Raw genomic sequence first — 19,582 nt, forward strand, 5'->3', positions numbered from 1 at the left:
CAGCAAAAGTACAATCTCCAGGTGATTTTCACCTCAAAACTAAAAAAACTCTTCAGTTTTCTTTTAAAAATCCACTTCCACAGTTATTCCATTTGGGAGTTTACAGAATATATTATGTTTATTACATCCTTTACACCCCCCATAAAAAAAAAAATAAGACAAGACAAGCTAAAGAGATATTAGAAATCTCTTATGGTAAATCATTTTTATTTGACCATGCCAATGATGTTGACCATAGAACTGACTGGCAATGAATTCAACTATTAATGTGAATCAAGTACTGGTATGATAAGAAACCTAAGAGGCAATCAACTCTCACAACTCTAAATAAACATGATGGCCTCAACATTTACAGAATTTGGCCTGCTATTGTCAAACTAAATTCTTGTCAACATCACTTCATATATCTCCAGTCAACCAAGATAACTAAAAAAAAATGCTAAGACACCGTTAGTTGTATTGCAAATCTTTTACAATGAATGAATCATCATATATGAATGAATGAATTGACAATATTCTCAGATAACGAATGACCATTCTAATAAAAATCATATTCAACCACTGTCATAAGTTGAGTTTTTTGAAGGGACCAGACAGAAATCCAAAATACCTTAGCAGCCTGTCAAAAGTTAAGTATAATTATTATTATTCGTGACACCTCCAAGGAGTCCGAAGACTCATCGCGGGACGACACCTATTGTACAACTCTCCGTCTCCACCACTACGCTGAACCTCTACTACCAATTAACAACATCAGCGCCATCTACTGCCCACCACCACAGCTAGTATTTTTTGTCTGTAAATTGCATGTGTTCTGAAGGGCCGATTTGTCTGCATACGGGATGAAAAACCCGAGTTTCCAGGAGAAAAACCCTGCTACCTCTGTATAAGATCGGCTAACTCACCTTCGATTGAAAAAGTCCATATAAAGATTCCTCCCGTCATGATAAGAATCGAACTTAGGCCTTTTCCAATCAAAGGGCACAACGTACCATCATTCTTCCATTTGCGCCATGGAGGCGCTTAAATATTTACCATTTATTACATGCACATACTAATAAAATATATACTTACTCTGCATAATCTCCATGTGTTGCTTGTAAAACTAGGGCAGCAAGCTGAACAGCTGTTTCACAATCCACTTCAATAGATCTCTACCCAAAAAAAGAAAAAAGCCTCATGTTAGACAGCAATATAAGGCAATACTCAAACCAATTTTAACTTATGAATCTGAAAGTGGGGTTAGAAATAAAAGAGTTAATCAAGTACTAGAGACCATTGATATGAGAATTCTAAGAAAAATTAGAGGAGCATACAGATTGTAGAAACTACACATTGTTAGTATTCAAGAATAGGTATGGTCACTTAAATAAAATGAGATTCAAATGGTTAGCAAACAGGTGTGTGTGTGTGTGTGTGTGTGTGTGTGTGTGTGTGTGTGTGTGTGTGTGTGTGTGTGTGTGATACAAGGATGACAGGATAAAGACCCACAGAAGACAAAGATCTAGGTGGACTGACAATCAGTAGTCCTTTTAGAGACCAAAATGTTGAATGTGACTATTGGAGACCTGACAAGTAAAAGATTAATTTGGAAACTGTTGATAGGATGCTAGTAATAATGCAAATTTATCATGTGGTATCCTGATGGTATTCTGTACGCCTTGTGAGGATAATACCTCTCAGATCATGATGATGATGATGATTATTCATAACATTCAAATAAAACCTTCAATTAAATTTATAACTAAAAGAATTCAAGGTATACTTCATTAAAGAAATGAAAGAACTACCATTTATCAAATGTCAGAGAATTCACTTAATAACCAAAATAAATTTAGAACTTAATATCATTCATTCTGCTGCTTCATAATAAAACTGTAAATAAAAGGGACATATATTAATAATAAAAATTTTAAAAATTACAAAGAAAATTTTCCTAGGGAAACAAAAATGGAAAATTCTGCATGAACTTAGGAATTTTCCATTGCTCGGCAACAGTCTACTGCACAGGTTACTCCAAGAATCTCTATAACGTCTGTGCACGCATGCGCGTACACACACACACACACACACACACACACACACACACACACACACACACACACACACACACACACACACACACACACACATTCTCATTCAATTAAACAGCAAATTTGAAATGTGAATGAGTGGAATGACACAGCTGGTTTTTGTTTGCATTCTTATAGATGAATTAAACTTTGATGCATAAACTGTGCATAGTGCTTTATGCACAGTTATGTGCATAAAGCACTATGTACTTACAAAATAAAAGACAGGCAGAAGTATTGACAGCCCATCAAATATGGTAAAAAAAAAGAAGACAATTAAATCCATTAAGTCTGGAGAAAAAAAAATAAACTTGTAAGAAGAGCAGATGCTGCATTTTATTTATGTACATTTAGTAATGAAAAGAATTATAAAACCAGATCGAAAACTCACGTAAAAACTTTGTTAGTATAGAATTTTCGCCTAAGTATCATAGGCATCATCAGCACAAGATCACAGAATGGAAATTAGACATTACAGACAATTCTAAAAAGTACCACCTAAGTAGCCAATGTAAAATAAAAGGTCAGTAATTTCTTAACTTTTTTTTTAAAAAAATTATACATATTTAGACAAAATAAAATTAGGAAAGACTAGCTAGTTTAAGAAGTACTATCCCCCACAAAGGGGATAGACGAAAACCATCGAATCTGTTTAAGTTAGGACAGTGAGGCAAAGTTTCCCATGTGTCTCTTTAAAGACATTCTATTAGGAAACACTTTTATGAAGAACCCGTCTTGTTCCAATGAAGTCTATGTTTAGTGTTGATAGCCTGTCTGCAAGTCCAGGCTGTTCAGGCTCATGTTATTTAATATAAGACTTGTGTTCTTCTATCCAAAAAAAAAGCAGATCATGTAGAAAGTATTTTTTTGCGGAGCTTGCCCCACCTTTACCACGAGTTGCCCTGGTCTTGCACTACCTGTAGGATCAGTTAGACTTGCATCAATTGCAGGCGCAAACTTGACTTTTTGTCTGTTTGCTTACTTGGGAAATGGAGTAAAACCAAGTTTTAAAATTGCTTGGTATCTTTAACATAATTTTACCCAAGGTAAAAATACTTTCTACATTTATATCTCCTCCAGAGATTTTTATTTAATAAGGTTAAAACACCTTATGGTAACTTGTTTTGGTAAAATACTTACAAGCTCTGTATTACTAAATCTTGGTATTCTAGCCTGGCTCCCACTGATGAGGCCTCAATAAAGGTCGAAACCGGTCTGGGTAGTGGCCCCTTGCCTTTAATACAAAACATCATACATCCCCTTCTTGGAGATGTGTTTTGGCATTAAGGGTAAATAAGGGTAAATATTAAGATTAGTCATCGCAGCTTGCCCCACCTTTACCATGAGTTGCCCTGGTCTTGCACTACCTGTAGGATCAGTTAGACTTGCATCAATTGCAGGTGCAAACTTGACTTTTTGTCTGTTTGCTTACTTGGGAAATGGAGTAAAACCAAGTTTTAAAATTGCTTGGTATCTTTAACAAAAAGCAGATCATGTTCATCTGACATAAAATAACCCACAAGAGCAAGGAATCTAGTAGATACCTTGATAACATAATCGCAAATGATTTTGTGCGCAGGTTATTCAGACGGTGTGGTGTGGAGTAAGTTTGATGGGAGAAAGGATTTGTACAAGATGGATGGCTTACATTTGAATGGATTTGGTGTGCGAAGGCTGGAAAAAGTGTTGCTGAGTGAAGTGAAAATGGATGTGCAGAACCAGGGAAACTAGAACTATTAAGGAGGGGAGGAAGTGGATATACAGACATCAGTGAGGCAGTTGAGTGTAAGAATGTTTATAATGTGCCCGAGCCAGTACGAAGGACAAGAAATCAGAATGGGATAGTTAGTATAACGCATCAAGATAGAGGTGGGACAAATGGACCTCCATTTCATGTATACTAATGCCAGGAGTATTAGGAACAAGAAAGAAAAATTTTTGGCCTTGGTTGGCTCTTCCTGGCCACAGGTTATTGGCATTAGTGAAACATGGCTGACAGAAGATGATATAGTTAGTGGGATAGAATGTGTATGGTATAGTGTGCATTCAGGAGGGACAAAGAGAATAAAATGGGAGAGAGGAGTGTTATCGATGATAGCTGATGAACTGCAACCAAGGAGAACAGAAGTTGTATTGCAGGATAGTGAAAGGAGTTCATTTGAGGCTATTTGGCGTGGGATTGAGACTAACGGAACAAAATGTACAGTTGGGTGCTGCTATAGACCAGGTGATGGAATAGATGGTGGAGATAGTATGCATAGGCAAATTGATGAAAGGAATGGAAGGAGGGTAATTATTATGGGGGATTTCAGCTGGAGGAGAGGACACATGTGAGGAAGGAACTGGATTTTATTCAGTTACTGAGGGATAACTATCTGAGACAGCATGTAATGGAAAATACTATGGGTTTGAGGGTGCTTGACCTAGTAATAGCATCTGAGAATTTCACTGTAATGAATATGACCATGTTGCCACCTATTGGTGAGAGTGATCATAAGGTGGCCTGGGAGGTGGCTAAAGGTGTGAAATTTTTGGTGGAATTACCGTGCTGGCAAGTATGACAAGCTTAGGAGATTGCTTGGTTCAGTGCCATGGCATGTAAAACTGCAAGGGCTGGATGTTGATAGGGCATGGGAAGTGGTCAAGGAGCATTTGCCGGAGGTTATGGCAGCCTGTATACCTAGTGTCCGAATAGTAAATCAAGTAGGGGTTAAATGGATGAATAACACCATGAAACTTGAGTTGCAAAAAAAGAAACAACTGTGGAAGGAATTTAAGGAGAAAGGTGACCTGCAGCACATGAACGGCATAAAGCACAGGCCAGAAGGGTAACGAGTGTGGTGAGAAAGGCAAAAATGGATTATGAAAGAAAATTAGCCATGCAAGCTAAAAAGAATCCCAAACAGCTCTTTCAATATGCTATTAGCAAAAGAAAAACTGTACATGGCAGAATGATTTTAAGGAATGCTGATGGTAGGGCGGTCACTGAATCAGTCGATATAGTGGAATTACTGAGTGACCACTTTGCAAGAGTATATCATCCAGGTGGTGACGTTGAAGGAATGAAGGAACCATTAGTTTATATGGGAATTGTGGTGAAAGAAGCGGAGGTGAATATATTACAGAACCTTAATGTGAATACATCTGTGGGATTGGATGGTATATCATCACGGGTCTTATGTGAAGCGGCTAAAGAATTTACAGTGCCCTTGACCTTATTGTTTAATCTGAGTCTCGAGTCTCGTTTAGTCCCAAAGAGGTGGAAAGAAGGGAAAATAGTTCCACTGCATAAGGGAGGATCCAAGACTACTGTTGCAAATTACCGACCAATCAGCATATCAGGAGTCGTTGTCATGGTCTTGGAGAAAGTAGTCAAGGGTGAAATACAGGAATGAATTGATGAAAATGAGATACTGTATGGGGACAGCATGGTTTTGTGAAGGGTAGATCATGCCTCAGTAACTTGCTCAGATTTCAAAACACAGTGATGGCTGAACTGGATAAGGATAATGGGTTTACAGTGATACTGCTGGACCTGGCTAAGGCCTTTGACAGGATACCACATGGAAGTCTAATCCATAAACTGCAACATATTGGAATGGATATAGGGTTGGTGAGATGGATAGGAGGGTGGTTGATGGAGAGATACCAGAGAGTAGTTTACTCAGGAGTAGAGTCCAAAAGACGGTCTGTGACTAGTGGTGTGCCGCAGGATTCTGTTCTTGGACCACTGCTGTTTAATTTGTTCATTAACGATGAGAGGAACAGTTCATTTGTTCGTTGATGATGCAAAGTTGGGGAGGACAATAGTGAATGCAGAAGATGTCAAAATTGTGCAGGATGATTTGGATAGATTGGAGGTATGGGCTAAGGAGAACGGATGTCAATTTAATGTGGCAAAAATGTAAGGTTATGTATTTTGGGGTGAAAAGATTGACAGCAGTATATCACATTGGTGGAACTGTACTCCAGGCGATTGATGAGGCCAGGGACTTGGGAGTGTTGGTGGATAGGGAGTTGAAGTTTAGGGGGGGGGGGGCATCGCAAAAGTGGCTAAATCAGCTCATCAAATCACTTGGTTACTGAAGAATACTTTGACGAGCAGGGATAAGTAAGTTATTGTTCCTCTGTATCGAGCCTTGATAAGACCCCCCCATCTTGATTACTGTGCACAGATCTGGTCACCTAGGTTTCTTCTTGATGGGGAGGAGGTTGAGAGGATCCAGAGGCGAGTAACCAAGATGATAGCAGGTCTATGGAATGAATCTTATGAAAACAGGTTGAAGATTTGTGGTTTGCAGAAATTGGTTGATAGGTGGTAAAAGGGGAGATATGATTGAGACATTCAAATTGCTGAAGGCTTTCTATAGGATTAATTCAGAGGATATTTTTGAGAACAGGACTGGTGGTGGAAGGACTAGGGGACATCCATGGAAGCTGGGCAAGAGTGTGGTTAGTAAGGGTTTTAGTGCTGGGTTTTTTACTTGGAGAGTGGTGAATGAGTGGAATAAGCTGCCATAGTCTGTTGTGGGTGCTATGACAGTGAATGAGTTCAAGGCAAAGTATGATTAGATACTGTGTGAATGTCGAATAGTTATGATGGACATGATGTTTAGGGCCTTCCTCGATGAGTCTAAGGACTCCTTGGAGTCACACGTAATAATAATAATAACTGAGAGGTGGGAGCTTGTCCTTAGGAGGAGTAAGAAAGGTGGAGATTTTTCTGATGGAATGAAAGGCAATAAAAATATTATGGGGTCTTAAAACTTTTGCTATGCATTCACTAATGCCATGCACATAAGGGATAGGAATGCAAGTTATTTCCTCTGTATTTGAAGAGGTAGAGCTACCATAACTTAAAAACTCTTTTAATGCAAGAATCCTTAAAATCATTAGATAAAAAGGTGGAATTAATATGTTGTAATTCTTTCTATAAAAGTTTACATGAAGAACATAAAAATTTATTTATTTATTAATACATTTAGTAACAGAGTTTATATTTAATTTCTTGGGACCCCAAAATAGACAGTAATTCACTAGACTGATTTATGCATGTATATAAAATTGCATATTATGAAGTGGAACCTAATAAGGGCAGGTGAAAAAAAGTACCTCAGTTTATTTATTAAAATTAGCATACCAACAACACACTATACAAATGTATCATTTCTGAAACAAAGTCCCCTGATTTTGGATACTCTTGGTCAGCAGTGCATAAGTTTTTGAATGTCTTTGAGGAGGGGGGGGGGGGGTTTGTCTCATAAGCGACATATATTGCCTCTTACTTTTGGGAACAGCTTTTCAAAACACTTTTGAGAGGTCTAAATTAGTGATAGTGAAAGAGCAAGGTGCAGACTGTATGTATGTAGGGCCTCAAATGAATATGTATATATTAAAATAAACTAAGTATAAAACAGGATTAGAATGACAAATTAAAAAAATATAAGGCATAACCTCATAACCTGAATGCAGCGTGGGAAAATAAAGTTGACAATATTATACACAAGAACCTGTGAACAAGTGCGATTCACTACCAACTCTTCGATGTGATTGGCAAATTCAATAATATATAGCATACGATCATAATTTTAAAGGTAGTTCCAAAATGCCAACTGAAGACATCAGAGCAGTTGTCAATGGAAGATTAGGTAAGGACAATTCTCAGTAATGACGATCATTAACAATAGGACAGAGGAGTATAAAGTTATAACATTACAACTTAGGAAGATAATTAAGGTTCCCAATCATTCTAGTACACTCAGCTATGAGAAAATTCTACTGATCACTTCCAATGACCTGTGCTGATGTATTTTAATCATCTTAACATCTAAGGGATAAAATCATTATGTTAAATTCCTTCAGTTTTCCTAGAATCTAGAATTTCCATTTCAAGAAAATGCCAAAGGTAATTAGTTTAACTAATTAATTTTCTTAAAACATAAGAATGTTAGATCCCTTTCACACAACAATTTCTGTAATTTTGTAGAAAACAGGTCAGGAAGATTTTTGTAGCACTGATTAAATATATATGCCTTTCAATTAAAACTAAATTAATATTTTAAAATAAACAATGTGAAAAAAAGTAATCTGATGTTACATACAAATCATCAATATAACACAGCAAAAATTTTTATTCCAATAAGGAAAAAGATATTTAGAAAACTATACTCAGTTTCTTCTTTAAGGAAGTAAACATGCAATACAGATTTCAACAATGCTCATGATATTTCATTTTTTTATTACAGAAATCCAATCTACAATATTCAGTTCCCATCAAAACCACATTAAAAGACAAAATAGAACTCTAAAGAGAAGAGTTTTGTAGGAGTTCTCTTTCGCAAGAGAACTTTACAAAGCACTAGATTTCTATTTGCAAGACTAAATTGATTTAAGCAATTATATATATAAAATTAAAAAAAAGGATTCTAAATGCAACATTCTAATTCTGCCAAGAACATGTAGATTTTTGGGAAAATAGCAAAATGGTCATGTAAACTAAAATTTTCTTGTAACAGAGTTGCAAGACAGTCAAAAAATTGAGTAATTTTTCAAATAAATATAAACAGTTAACTCCCTAACCCCAACTCCAATAAGATGATCTTAACTATGATGCAAAATTATTCTCATTTAAACTCAGAATAGGATGGGAAGAATGGAAATAATTCAAGGCAATCATGAAAAAAAAAACATTCTGCAACAATATATTATTAAAACAAGTGCACCTGGAATTATTTTTAAATAAGCTTAAAAATAATGCCAAGTACCTATCAGATTTGTAGATTTAATTGAAATTCAGTATATGATATCCTTATTTGTTTTAATATGAACATTTGCAGGGGCAAAAAAAGGTGCAAACCATTTTATTATTAACACCAGACCTCCATGGGGTCAAAAGACTCACTGCGAGAGGAACACACATTATTAATACAAAAACCATCAAACCATGCTTTAAACTCATTCAATGTATATGCATCAACCACAATATCAGGCAATGTATTCCACTCACAACCACTCTGCAAAGATCTTGCTTCTTATGCATCTCTTCACACCCTCTTTATACAGCTTCCAGGGATGTTCCCTTGTTCTACCTCCCTTTCCCCATTCTATGAAAAATTTCATTCACATTAATCTGATAACTACCCTTTACTGACTTAAATGTCTCAATAATATCCCCTCTCTCTTTTCCTCCTTTTCACAAGGCTTTGCAAACTGCATTCCCTCAACCTGTCTTCATATCCCACTTCCCAAAGACCAGTCAACGCCTTGGTCTTCTCTGGACCCTTTTCAATATATCCTCACCACCATCAAAACTAGAGGACCACATCTGTCACAATCCATATAAGGCCTGATCAAGGCCTTATGCAATGAAACCAGAACCTCTTTATTTCTACACCTTAAGGTTCACTGCATGTTGCCATTATCTGATGTGACGACTTTACAACTTGTGCAATGTGACCTCTGAACTTCAGATTCTTATCTACCACCATTCTAAGTTTTCTTGTCTTCAACTTCCTCCAAAATTTTCCCACCAAATTTATACTTTTCATCCCATTATTACTTGCCTACCAAATTTGAGAACCTTACACTTTGCAACATTGAACTGCAACATTCCACATTGTTGTCCGTTCATACAATCTATTCAAGTTTTCCTGTGAGATCACAACATCTGCTTGCTTCCTCATCATTCTCCCCAGTTTTGCCTCATCTGCAAACAGTTGTATATCATCAGTTAACCCATCTTAATATCATTAATATACAAATTAAATAACAGTGGTCCCAAAATAGATCCCTGTAACACACCACTAGTGACTTTTCTCTTCTTGGATACTACCACCCCCCCCCCATATGCAACTTGCTGATACCTATTTGAGAGCCAGTTGCCTATCTCTCTCTCACTAATCTATCATCCAATCCCATCTGCTTCAGTTTAGTTACCAATTTGTGGTGTGGCAATCTATCAAAAGCCTTTGCAAAATCTAAATATACCACTGTATGTCCATTTCCCTTGTCCAATATATTCTTCACCTTGTTATATAAGCAAGTTGGTAAAACACAACCTTCTTTAACAAAGCCATGCTGACAAGCAGAAAAAATACCACTGTTATCAATCCACTTTTGCATCCTATCTCTCGCCAACCTCTCCAGGATGCAAAATATAATATAACTAATAACTACAACCTCAGATATGCAACCTCAAATATAATATAATAACTAATAACTGCAACCTCAAATATAATATAATAACATATAATAACTACAACCTCAGATATGCAGATCAGTCTCTAATTTGTAGCCTTAGCTTTATCACCACCTTTGCAGTGGCGGCCCATATATAAGCACTGCGACACTGCAGTACCCCCAAGGAAAAAATGAAAAAAATAAATTTTGTTTGCGTTTATAAATAATAACAATGCTTACAACATTATATAAATGCAATATAACATGTTAAAGGTTACAGCTTATGTTTTGACATTGATTGCATAGTTAATAATTGGAATTGTTTGATAAACACTTTAGATTACGAAACAAATGCACTGCGATCTAACGCCGATATTCGTTTGTGCTTGTCATTGCACATTACGTCATTAGATACACTGCCATCTGGGCAGTGTATCTTATTATTGCGCATTATTTCTGTGAGATATGAAATGTTTATTATTGGTGCATGTGCATGGTGAACTATTTTTTGTAAATTTTATTTTATTTTGTTAAAATAACATATAATTATTTATTTATTATAGATACAAAGCTGAATTATGATTAGTGTCACTGTTGAAAATATGAAAAGAATTATATTTTTTCAATTATTGTTACACGAAACAAATGCACTGCAATCTAACGCCGATATTCGTTTATGCTTGTCATTGCTATTGATACGAAACTTTTATTATTGGTGTTTGTTCGTGGTGAGGATGAAATATTTTTAATAAAGCAATTTTTTAATATGTAAATTTATTTATTAATAAATTCGTTACTGATTAGGAAAAAACGTTTTATATATATATATATATATATATATATATATATATATATATATGTATGCAGCACCCCACTTAAAATTTTCACCGGCCACCACTGCACCTTTGTGAAGTGGAACTAATTTACCTTTTTCCACTCCTTTGGGACTTGTGCTGTTGCAAGACTCTTGTTAAATAGGTAGGCCAAGGCTCATGCTATCTCCTTGGAACATTCCCTTAAGACATGTGGTGCTATGTCATCAAGTTGATATCTAGCTTACTTAACTCTTCATATACCTCTTGCTCACTCACCATTAAGTTTTCTCTCATTTCATTCTCTACACTTGATCTTCTAATCTGACATTGAGGATGAAACACCCTAATGAAATGCTCACTGAATAACTCGATTATGTCCTCTGCAGCAGTTACCAATCTTCTAGTTTCATTCATTGACATCATCTTACCATAATCATTCCTTTTTCTACTTGTCGCATATCAAAAAACGCAGAAAATTAGTTCTTAAATGTGCAGAAAACTGACATTGTAATACAGTATAACAAGTTCCGGTTACAAGTCAAATTTTCTCTGCACTTCAGTATGGCAATGCACAAATAACTTGTTATAAACAGAGCTGAAAGCCTTATTGAAATCTGTATAAATGATGTCAACCATTTTTTCAGATCAGGATTTTCATCTACATCAGGGCTGTCCAAAACACTGCCCGTGGGCCGCATGCGGCCCACAGTGCGATTTTGTGCAGCCCACTTGTTGGTTTCGATTTTCACGAGCGAAAAAATAAAATAACAATTTGAATAGAATGCATATTATATATTTTAATTCTATCACTAATCTCGATGTTGGAAATTTTATTTGCTGTTTTTGCATCACTATATACCCACGTGCTTTTCAAATATTAGCCGTGTCAAAGAAGTGTTCTTACACTGTTTTGTTCTAACGTGCAAGCTTCAGGAACTCACGGGGAATGGGAACATGCAATTAGTGTTGTTCATTTGTTCAGCTATCGAGGTTGTGTCCCTGCTGCTCACCAAATTACTAGATATGCATTATGATGTGGCCCTCAGATAAATCTTTTTTTTTTTAATGCAGCCCTCAGATTACCTAAGGTTGGACAGCCCTGATCTACATCATTAAAATGTAGGATGTTGTAGACCATATGACTTGTTTTTGGTAAACTCATACTATCATGGCACGAAACACATGCAGAAAATTACCTGTTTAGACAGACTTGTAATAATTTATCAACATTTTCTGAAAATCCATTCATTGTCAAAACTTGGTTTCCCATGATATTTCATGTGATGATGATTAACTGGACTAACGTCTAGTTAATCATCATCACATACCATAAACATCTTAACTGAGATAGGATGAGGAAGTAGAAGAAATGAACATACTGACAAAACAAAAATATTAATAACTTAACACGTATAAAACCAATAGTAATAACTTTAATGAATTAAAGATACAAATATTTCGTACTGAAAGTAACAGTACATCATCAGTGTAGAGCAAACAGTCTGGTCTAGCACAACATAGCATTGACACTAAACATAATATCCAGTGGGATAAAGTTTGTCTTCTCCACAGATGCAGGTTTAAATATGAAACGTCTTTTTAAAGAAAGTTGTGAAGCCCTTTTGCATCGGCCGAATTTGAATCAAAATGACTGTCTCTCTCTCTCTCTCCCAAAAGTCTGGATGATTTTTATCTTATGCAACCATCAATGAAATAGTTTTTAAGAATTATTTAATAATATTTTATTAATATTAATCTTCTGGCACACGGCAACAATTTAATTGGTAATCCACCAACTGTTCTGTACTTTGTATTCCATTCCTTTAACTAGTTCTTCTACATTGATGATGTACTGTTACTTTCAGTAAGAAATATTTGTACCTTTAATTCATTAAAGCTATTACTGATGGTTTTATACGTGTTAAGTTATTAATTTTAATTATGCCACAGGTACCTCTAAAGATTAAAACAAAAATATTTTGTTTCACTTAAAGCACAAAAAACAAAAAGTGGAGACTGCCTCTTCTTCACTTTTTATACATACTATAGTATTTCAAAAAGACATGTGGTAGGGTAGGTCAGAAAAATGGCATTTATGTACAGTTAGACCAAGGTCTCAAATGAGAAATGAATTATCTATAGCACAAATTAACTTCTAAAATAGTGGGAACACTAGTAAGCACCAAATTATGGTATCGTGTACATGTGCAAGAGGCTTAAACAAAGACTTTTAATTTATTTATTGCACTTTTAAGATCTTCCAATATTCATTTCAAAATGTGTTACAGGTCTTATTTCAGTATTTAATTTTATTCATTATGCCAGGTGGATTCATTGCTCAGTTGTTCAGGCAGCTCAAAATGGAGAAATAAATAAATCCTGTTATAACAACAGGGCTGAAGAGGTCATTCATTTATACTTGCCATTTCCAAAAATTCCAATCTCTGTCTACACATTTATCATCAATCTAAGAGACAGTCCTCTTCCAGGTCATCCTAACTCCGGCTTCTCTTTCTTAAGTAGTTTATAACCTCTTAAGATTAATCTGAACACCTTCTCTAAGAATGTTTTCTAATATTTTGGCCATCCACTTCATCTTTTCCCTGGTATCTTCTCTTCTAATACATTTATAATCCATTCATTATGTGTCTGAGGAATTTAGTCTTTCTTTCTATGATTGTCTTCTTCAATACTTGGCTCTCTTTTATTCAACTCAACTTCATCAGTTTTCTAGTCTTCTGTGTTATAATCCAAGTCTCACAACCATATAAGAATATGCTCCAAATGCTTTTAAAAATATTTTCCATATGTCTTTACTTATCTTATTTGTAATATAATAAATTTAGTTTAATCCTTTATCCAAGTGTGAGCAAACAAAGTTTGCACCTGAAAGTATCTTCAGGACTGGGGTAAGGTGGTACAACACCAGGGAAACTCGTTGCAAAGGTGGAGCAAGCTACCAACACTCCTGTCTCAGTATCTCCTATAATGCAAAACACATCTCCTTGCGGATATGTCTAATGTTATGCATTAAGGGAAGGGCCACTACCCAGACTAGTTTCGACCTTTATTGTGGTCTCTTCAGTGGGAGCCACGCCCAAGTTGAGATACCAGGCAGAAGCATTAGCAGGTCATCTCTACCTCCCAGCTCCCACTGAAGAGACCTCGATAAAGGTCGAAACTAGTCTGGGTAGTGGCCCTTCCCTTAATGCATAACATTAGACATATCCGCAAGGAGATGTGTTTTGCATTATAGGAGATACTGAGACAGGAGTGTTGGTAGCTTGCTCCACCTTTGCAACGAGTTGCCCTGGTGTTGTACCACCTTACCCCAGTCCTGAAGATACTTTCAGGTGCAAACTTTGTTTGCTCACACTTGGATAAAGGATTAAACTAAATTTATTATACTCTAACCAAGTGAAAAATAAACTTTCAACTTATTTGTAATAAATTATTTCTTTTTCTTGAATGCATCTTTTACCATAGCAATTCTTTTTCTTTTTCATATTTCCAACTTAAATTTTCTGCCTTCTTGAATTGTTAATCCAAGATATATGAACAGTTTTACTTGTTCAATATTTTTACCTCTAATCACTATTTTATCTATCTCATTTTGTTCCTTTGATCCATTATTTTAGTTTTTGATGCATTTATATTAAGTCCATTATCAGATTAAACATCATCCATCCTAGATAATAACTGTTTTAAATCCTGTTCATTCTCAGCTAATACAACTATATCATCAGCAAAGCATATCATATGTATCTGCATTCTACCTAGTTCATTCCTTCTTTTATTAATTTCCTTGTATTCTCTATATGCAGGTTGAAAAGTAAGGTTGACAATGCACACCATTGTCTTACACCTTTCTTTATTTCTGCAGTTGCTTCATTTTCCCCATATTCGAATCGTTATTTTTTGACTGGTATACAATTCCTTAATAATTAGTCTTCTCTCTCTCCAGCATAGTAGTATCTCCTGTCACCCCCCCCCCACACACACACACACACATACACACAGTGTTTGGTTTTTTGGTTACAATCAGGAATACATAAAAAAAAAAGTCAAGATATGTCAGACAACTATTCTTTTATGTAAAAATAAAATAAATAAATAAAAAATAATTGTCATTAACTACTAAATATTTTAATAACCTAGCTTACTATATTTATCACAATTCATCTGAAAGGCTACAAAATTAGCAACATCCGGCCAATTTTGTTAAAATATTCGGGGTCAAGAACGATCCACAGACGAAAAATCAATAGCGTGCCGTAACAGGGAGAAGCTAAATGACAATTATGAGGCCGCATGATCAAGCCCTCAGAGGGAAAGATGACTCATAAAGGAACGCAGACTAGTAGCTATCACTCCAGGAGTTTCAACTCAACAGCAGTAACGAAGTGAAAATCCTAAACGGCACGTTAGCACTGAAGTTGCACGATAAAGAAAAACAAAATATTCGCAAAAAAATAGTGTAAAGCCAACGCTTATCGCATTAACACAATCTTAACACCAACAAATTATTTACTGCATAACAGGAAATTCTAGAGTTAACATGTATTAAAATATGTAATCTACACACTCCACGATGTGTATAACTGCAGACGACAAAACTTATTAGTGGGGAAAATATCGGAAAGGAAATTTCCGATATTTTCCCCACTAATAAATTTCCGAAAAAAAATATATATATAGGAAAGGAAAATATCGCTGACTTCTTTCTTTGTTACGCCTGAAGAAACGTCTGTTATTGTCTCATATAGTCTAACACATAAAATCATTACTAATGCAGTATACAATCAAAAAGGGTATATTTCGTAATAGAATCCTTCATCATTCGTTATCACGATCATAATGACTTAAATATATAAATAATATATCACATCTACTCAAAGCGATGTTATTGCAATATATATAATTTCGACATGTTTTCCACCATTGTACCTTTGCATATTGTCCGATTCAAACAAAACTGGTCAAATTTTTGTCAAGATTCCAAAATACCAAATTACAATATCAACAAGAATCCCGGAATAACTTTTACGAATGGATGGACAAAAATCTAATAGATGCATTTTATGAAACGCACGTAACAAGGAAACCGTCTATAATGACATCCTTCCCCTTTTAGATACTATCAAAACTATATATTCCGCTCAAACATTACGCAAGCATTAAGTTGTTTAAAAAAAAATAAAAATATTACTACGAAACTAAATATTTTATTAGCTACAAAAAATACTAAAATGATTATACTGGCATCGAAAATTTTAAAAGAAAAGAGAATAATAAAATATGAATATTATGAAAACGAAATTTCACTTTTGACGCATGTACCTAAACGTGTTTTTTCGAATGATAAACTATAGAGAAAGTATCGAAACTGTCTCATAAATAGCTAAATTAGTAGAAAAACATGTATATACAGTTTACTTCATAACAGCCGTTTATTTCAATTTGTAATGAGTGATTCTTGGAAACCAAGAAGTTGAAGTGCGAAGAAGTGCTACAGATTACGTTATAAAGATTATACATTACGTGATACGATTCATGTATACGAGTAGTTCTCTATAAATAAAGCAAAGAACAGGCAGAAAAACAATGTTTGCGAAACGTGATAAAGAGCATACAGCATTACCAAAAGCTATGAACTCTGTCCACGTGTCCGTCTTTTATCTGTGCTAAATTTAAGAGTTTCACCTGACCTAAGAGCTGTTGTGAACTAAGTTTTCATACACAATGACGGATCCATTTCTTTGAATAGTTCTCGATGCAAGATGAAGCCACAGGATTTCTTTTAGTTGTGATATTTAGAATTCACTTATGGAAAATATAATGTTCAGACATGCGATTCCACGATATCGGAAGCTTTCCACACCTCCAGAGTTTTCGCCTAGAATCTGGTAAGAACTAAATATTTAAATAACTGTTACGTGAGGGTGACGGTCAGTCAAAATCACTAACTAAAAAGCGAATACACAAGCTCCTAGACAGAGTTCATCGTATTTTAATCAGTGTGATACTAAGGAAATTAATGTATACTATACATCATCATCAAATTCCTGCCATGTACCCTCAAGGGGTGTACAGGATATGACAGTACTACATGAAAAAATTACATCATTACTAACTTCCTATCTACAATTTTCCTCCAAATCAGTCTGTTACTTGTCAAGACTCCAACATTATCAGATCTTATATTTCTATCGTCTAAGGCACTTTGTACCGTATCAATCCACCTATATCTTGGTCTTCCTCTGGGTCGTTTTCCTGCCAACCTGGCAGAGAACACTTGTTTTGCTAATCTTTCCTCTCCCATTCTATTTAAGTGACCATACCATCTGAGATTAGCTCTGCTAACACATTCCTGGATGCTGACAATGTCAAGTTCTTTCCTAATATCCTCATTTTTAATATGATATTGCCATTGATGCCATCTGTTCACGCCTCTAATCTTTCTCAGGACTCTCATATCTGCGGTCTCTAGTCTTTGGTCAAGTGTTTTACTTCTGACCCAGCTCTCAGATCCATAAGTTAAAATTGGTTTGAACACAGTCTTGTATACAGCTAATTTAGTGTTCCGACTAATTTCTTTCTTATTCCATATGAATTTATTCAATTGACTTCCCACGATACCAGCTTTGCTGATTCTGTTGTCTATTTCTATATTTAGTTTACCATCTTCAGTAAAAATTGTGCCTAAGTAGCTGAAATGTTTTACTTGTTCCACAGGTTCTCCATTCACAACACAGTTGACATTTTCAATGATTCTGCCAATTGTCATTGTCTTTGTCTTTTTATTGCTGACCTTCATACCATATCTATTACAACAGCTATTCAATTTAGTCAGAGAATCTTGCAGACTAGTAGCGGATTTATTTAGAAGTATAACATCATCCGCATAAAGCAAAGAGCTGACATTAACATCTCCAATTTTGATATCAGGTTTAATACCACTTTCCTTCATAATGTGATCCATATAGATAATGAATAACAGAGGGGATAATGAACATCCTTGTCTCACACCAGATTTAACATTAAACCATCTTCCTGTACTTCCTTCAATTCTAACTGCTGACTCACAACTCAAATAAAGACTAAGTATTGCTTGATATAATGCCCCATTGACACCATATAACTGCAGCATATTGAATAGCTTATCTCTTGGCACCTTGTCATATGCCTTTTCCAAATCGACAAAACTTAAATACAGATCTTTGTTATATTCCCATGCTTTCTCGACTATTTGTCGTAAAGTGAAGATCTGATCCTGACAGCCTCTATTTGGCCTGAATCCAGCTTGTTCTTCACCAAGCTTTTCTTCCACAATTCTTCTCAACCGTTTCTCAAGTATACTTGCATAGATCTTGACAGGAACACTCAGTAGGGAAATACCTCTGTAATTCTCACATTCAGTTTTATTTCCCTTTTTATATATGGGTACTATGAGTGCTCTACTCCAATCATCGGGAATTCGTCCCTCTGTCCAGGCTTTCTGAACTATGCAGTGCAGCCACTGTAAGACTCTTATACCACCATACTTCAGCATTTCTGGTCGAATATCATCTACTCCTGCTGCCTTTCCACATTTCAAGCCTTTGATGGCTTTTTCTACTTCAAGTATGGATATGTATTCCTGACTGCATGCCTGGTCAGTGTTTTTTATCACTATGCTGTCATCACTGCTTGTTTCATTTAGCAGTTTTTCAAAGTAATTACTCCATACTTCAAGGATATCTTTTTCTCCTGTTTTCATTTCACCTTTATCATCTCTAATTCCTTTTACAGCACTCTTTCCTCCATTCCTAAGCTTCTTCAACAACCTCCAGAATATTTTGCCACCTTCTTGATATTTATTTTCTATATTCTTGCCAAAGTCCTCCCATGACTTTTGTTTAGCTAGTTTTACACACTGTTTAGCTTTCTTACATTTGTCTCTGTATTCTGTAAGAGTAAAAGCTGACTTATTTGCCAGGAACTTTTGATATGCTTTCTTCTTTTCCTTCACTGCCTCTTTAACTTCCTGTGTCCACCAGGGCGTTCTGATTTTTTTATCCTTGCACACAACCTCACCACATGCCTCTCTGGCAGAATCAATCAATGTTTCCTTCAGAGTTTGCCACTGAATCTCCAAGGTTTGATTCCTGTTCTCAAACTCTTTCATTTTCTTTTCAATAATATTTCTGTATTTTAGTCTACAGTTCACATCTGAGAGCTGCTCAACTTTTATTCGCTTTAAAACTTTCTTACATGTTATTCTTTTCAATATGAAATTCAATTTTATCCTGCTCAAGACTAAATAGTGATCACTTCCAATTTCAAATCCTCTGTACACTCTGGTGTCCTGCACCAGGGAGAAAACATCACTATCAACAATAACATAGTCAATGAGACTTTTCTTATTCCTTGCCTCTTCTCTCCATGTGAATTTGTGCACATTTTTATGTTGGAACATGGTGTTAGTAATAACCAGTCCATGTCCTGAGCAGAAATCCAACAGATATTTGCCATTAT

General features: G+C 35.5%; 1 protein-coding gene across 5 annotated transcripts in view; it reads right to left on the bottom strand.

Moving 5' to 3' along the window:
- LOC150108490 (uncharacterized) overlaps positions 1-19,582 on the bottom strand; it is a 385,253-nt gene that overhangs the window by 167,234 nt on the left and 198,437 nt on the right. For all 5 annotated transcript variants that reach the window (XM_090415899.1, XM_090415900.1, XM_090415897.1 and 2 more), the window contains one exon: positions 1,075-1,154. In XM_090415899.1, coding sequence (XP_090272025.1) covers positions 1,075-1,154 — 80 coding nt within the window. The remainder of the gene's footprint in view (positions 1-1,074; positions 1,155-19,582) is intronic.

The sequence above is a fragment of the Typopeltis vanoorti genome, chromosome 3, assembly GCF_054136105.1.
Source record: "Typopeltis vanoorti isolate ZY-2024b chromosome 3, IOZ_Tvanoo_1.0, whole genome shotgun sequence".
Lineage (NCBI taxonomy): Eukaryota > Metazoa > Arthropoda > Arachnida > Uropygi > Thelyphonidae > Typopeltis > Typopeltis vanoorti.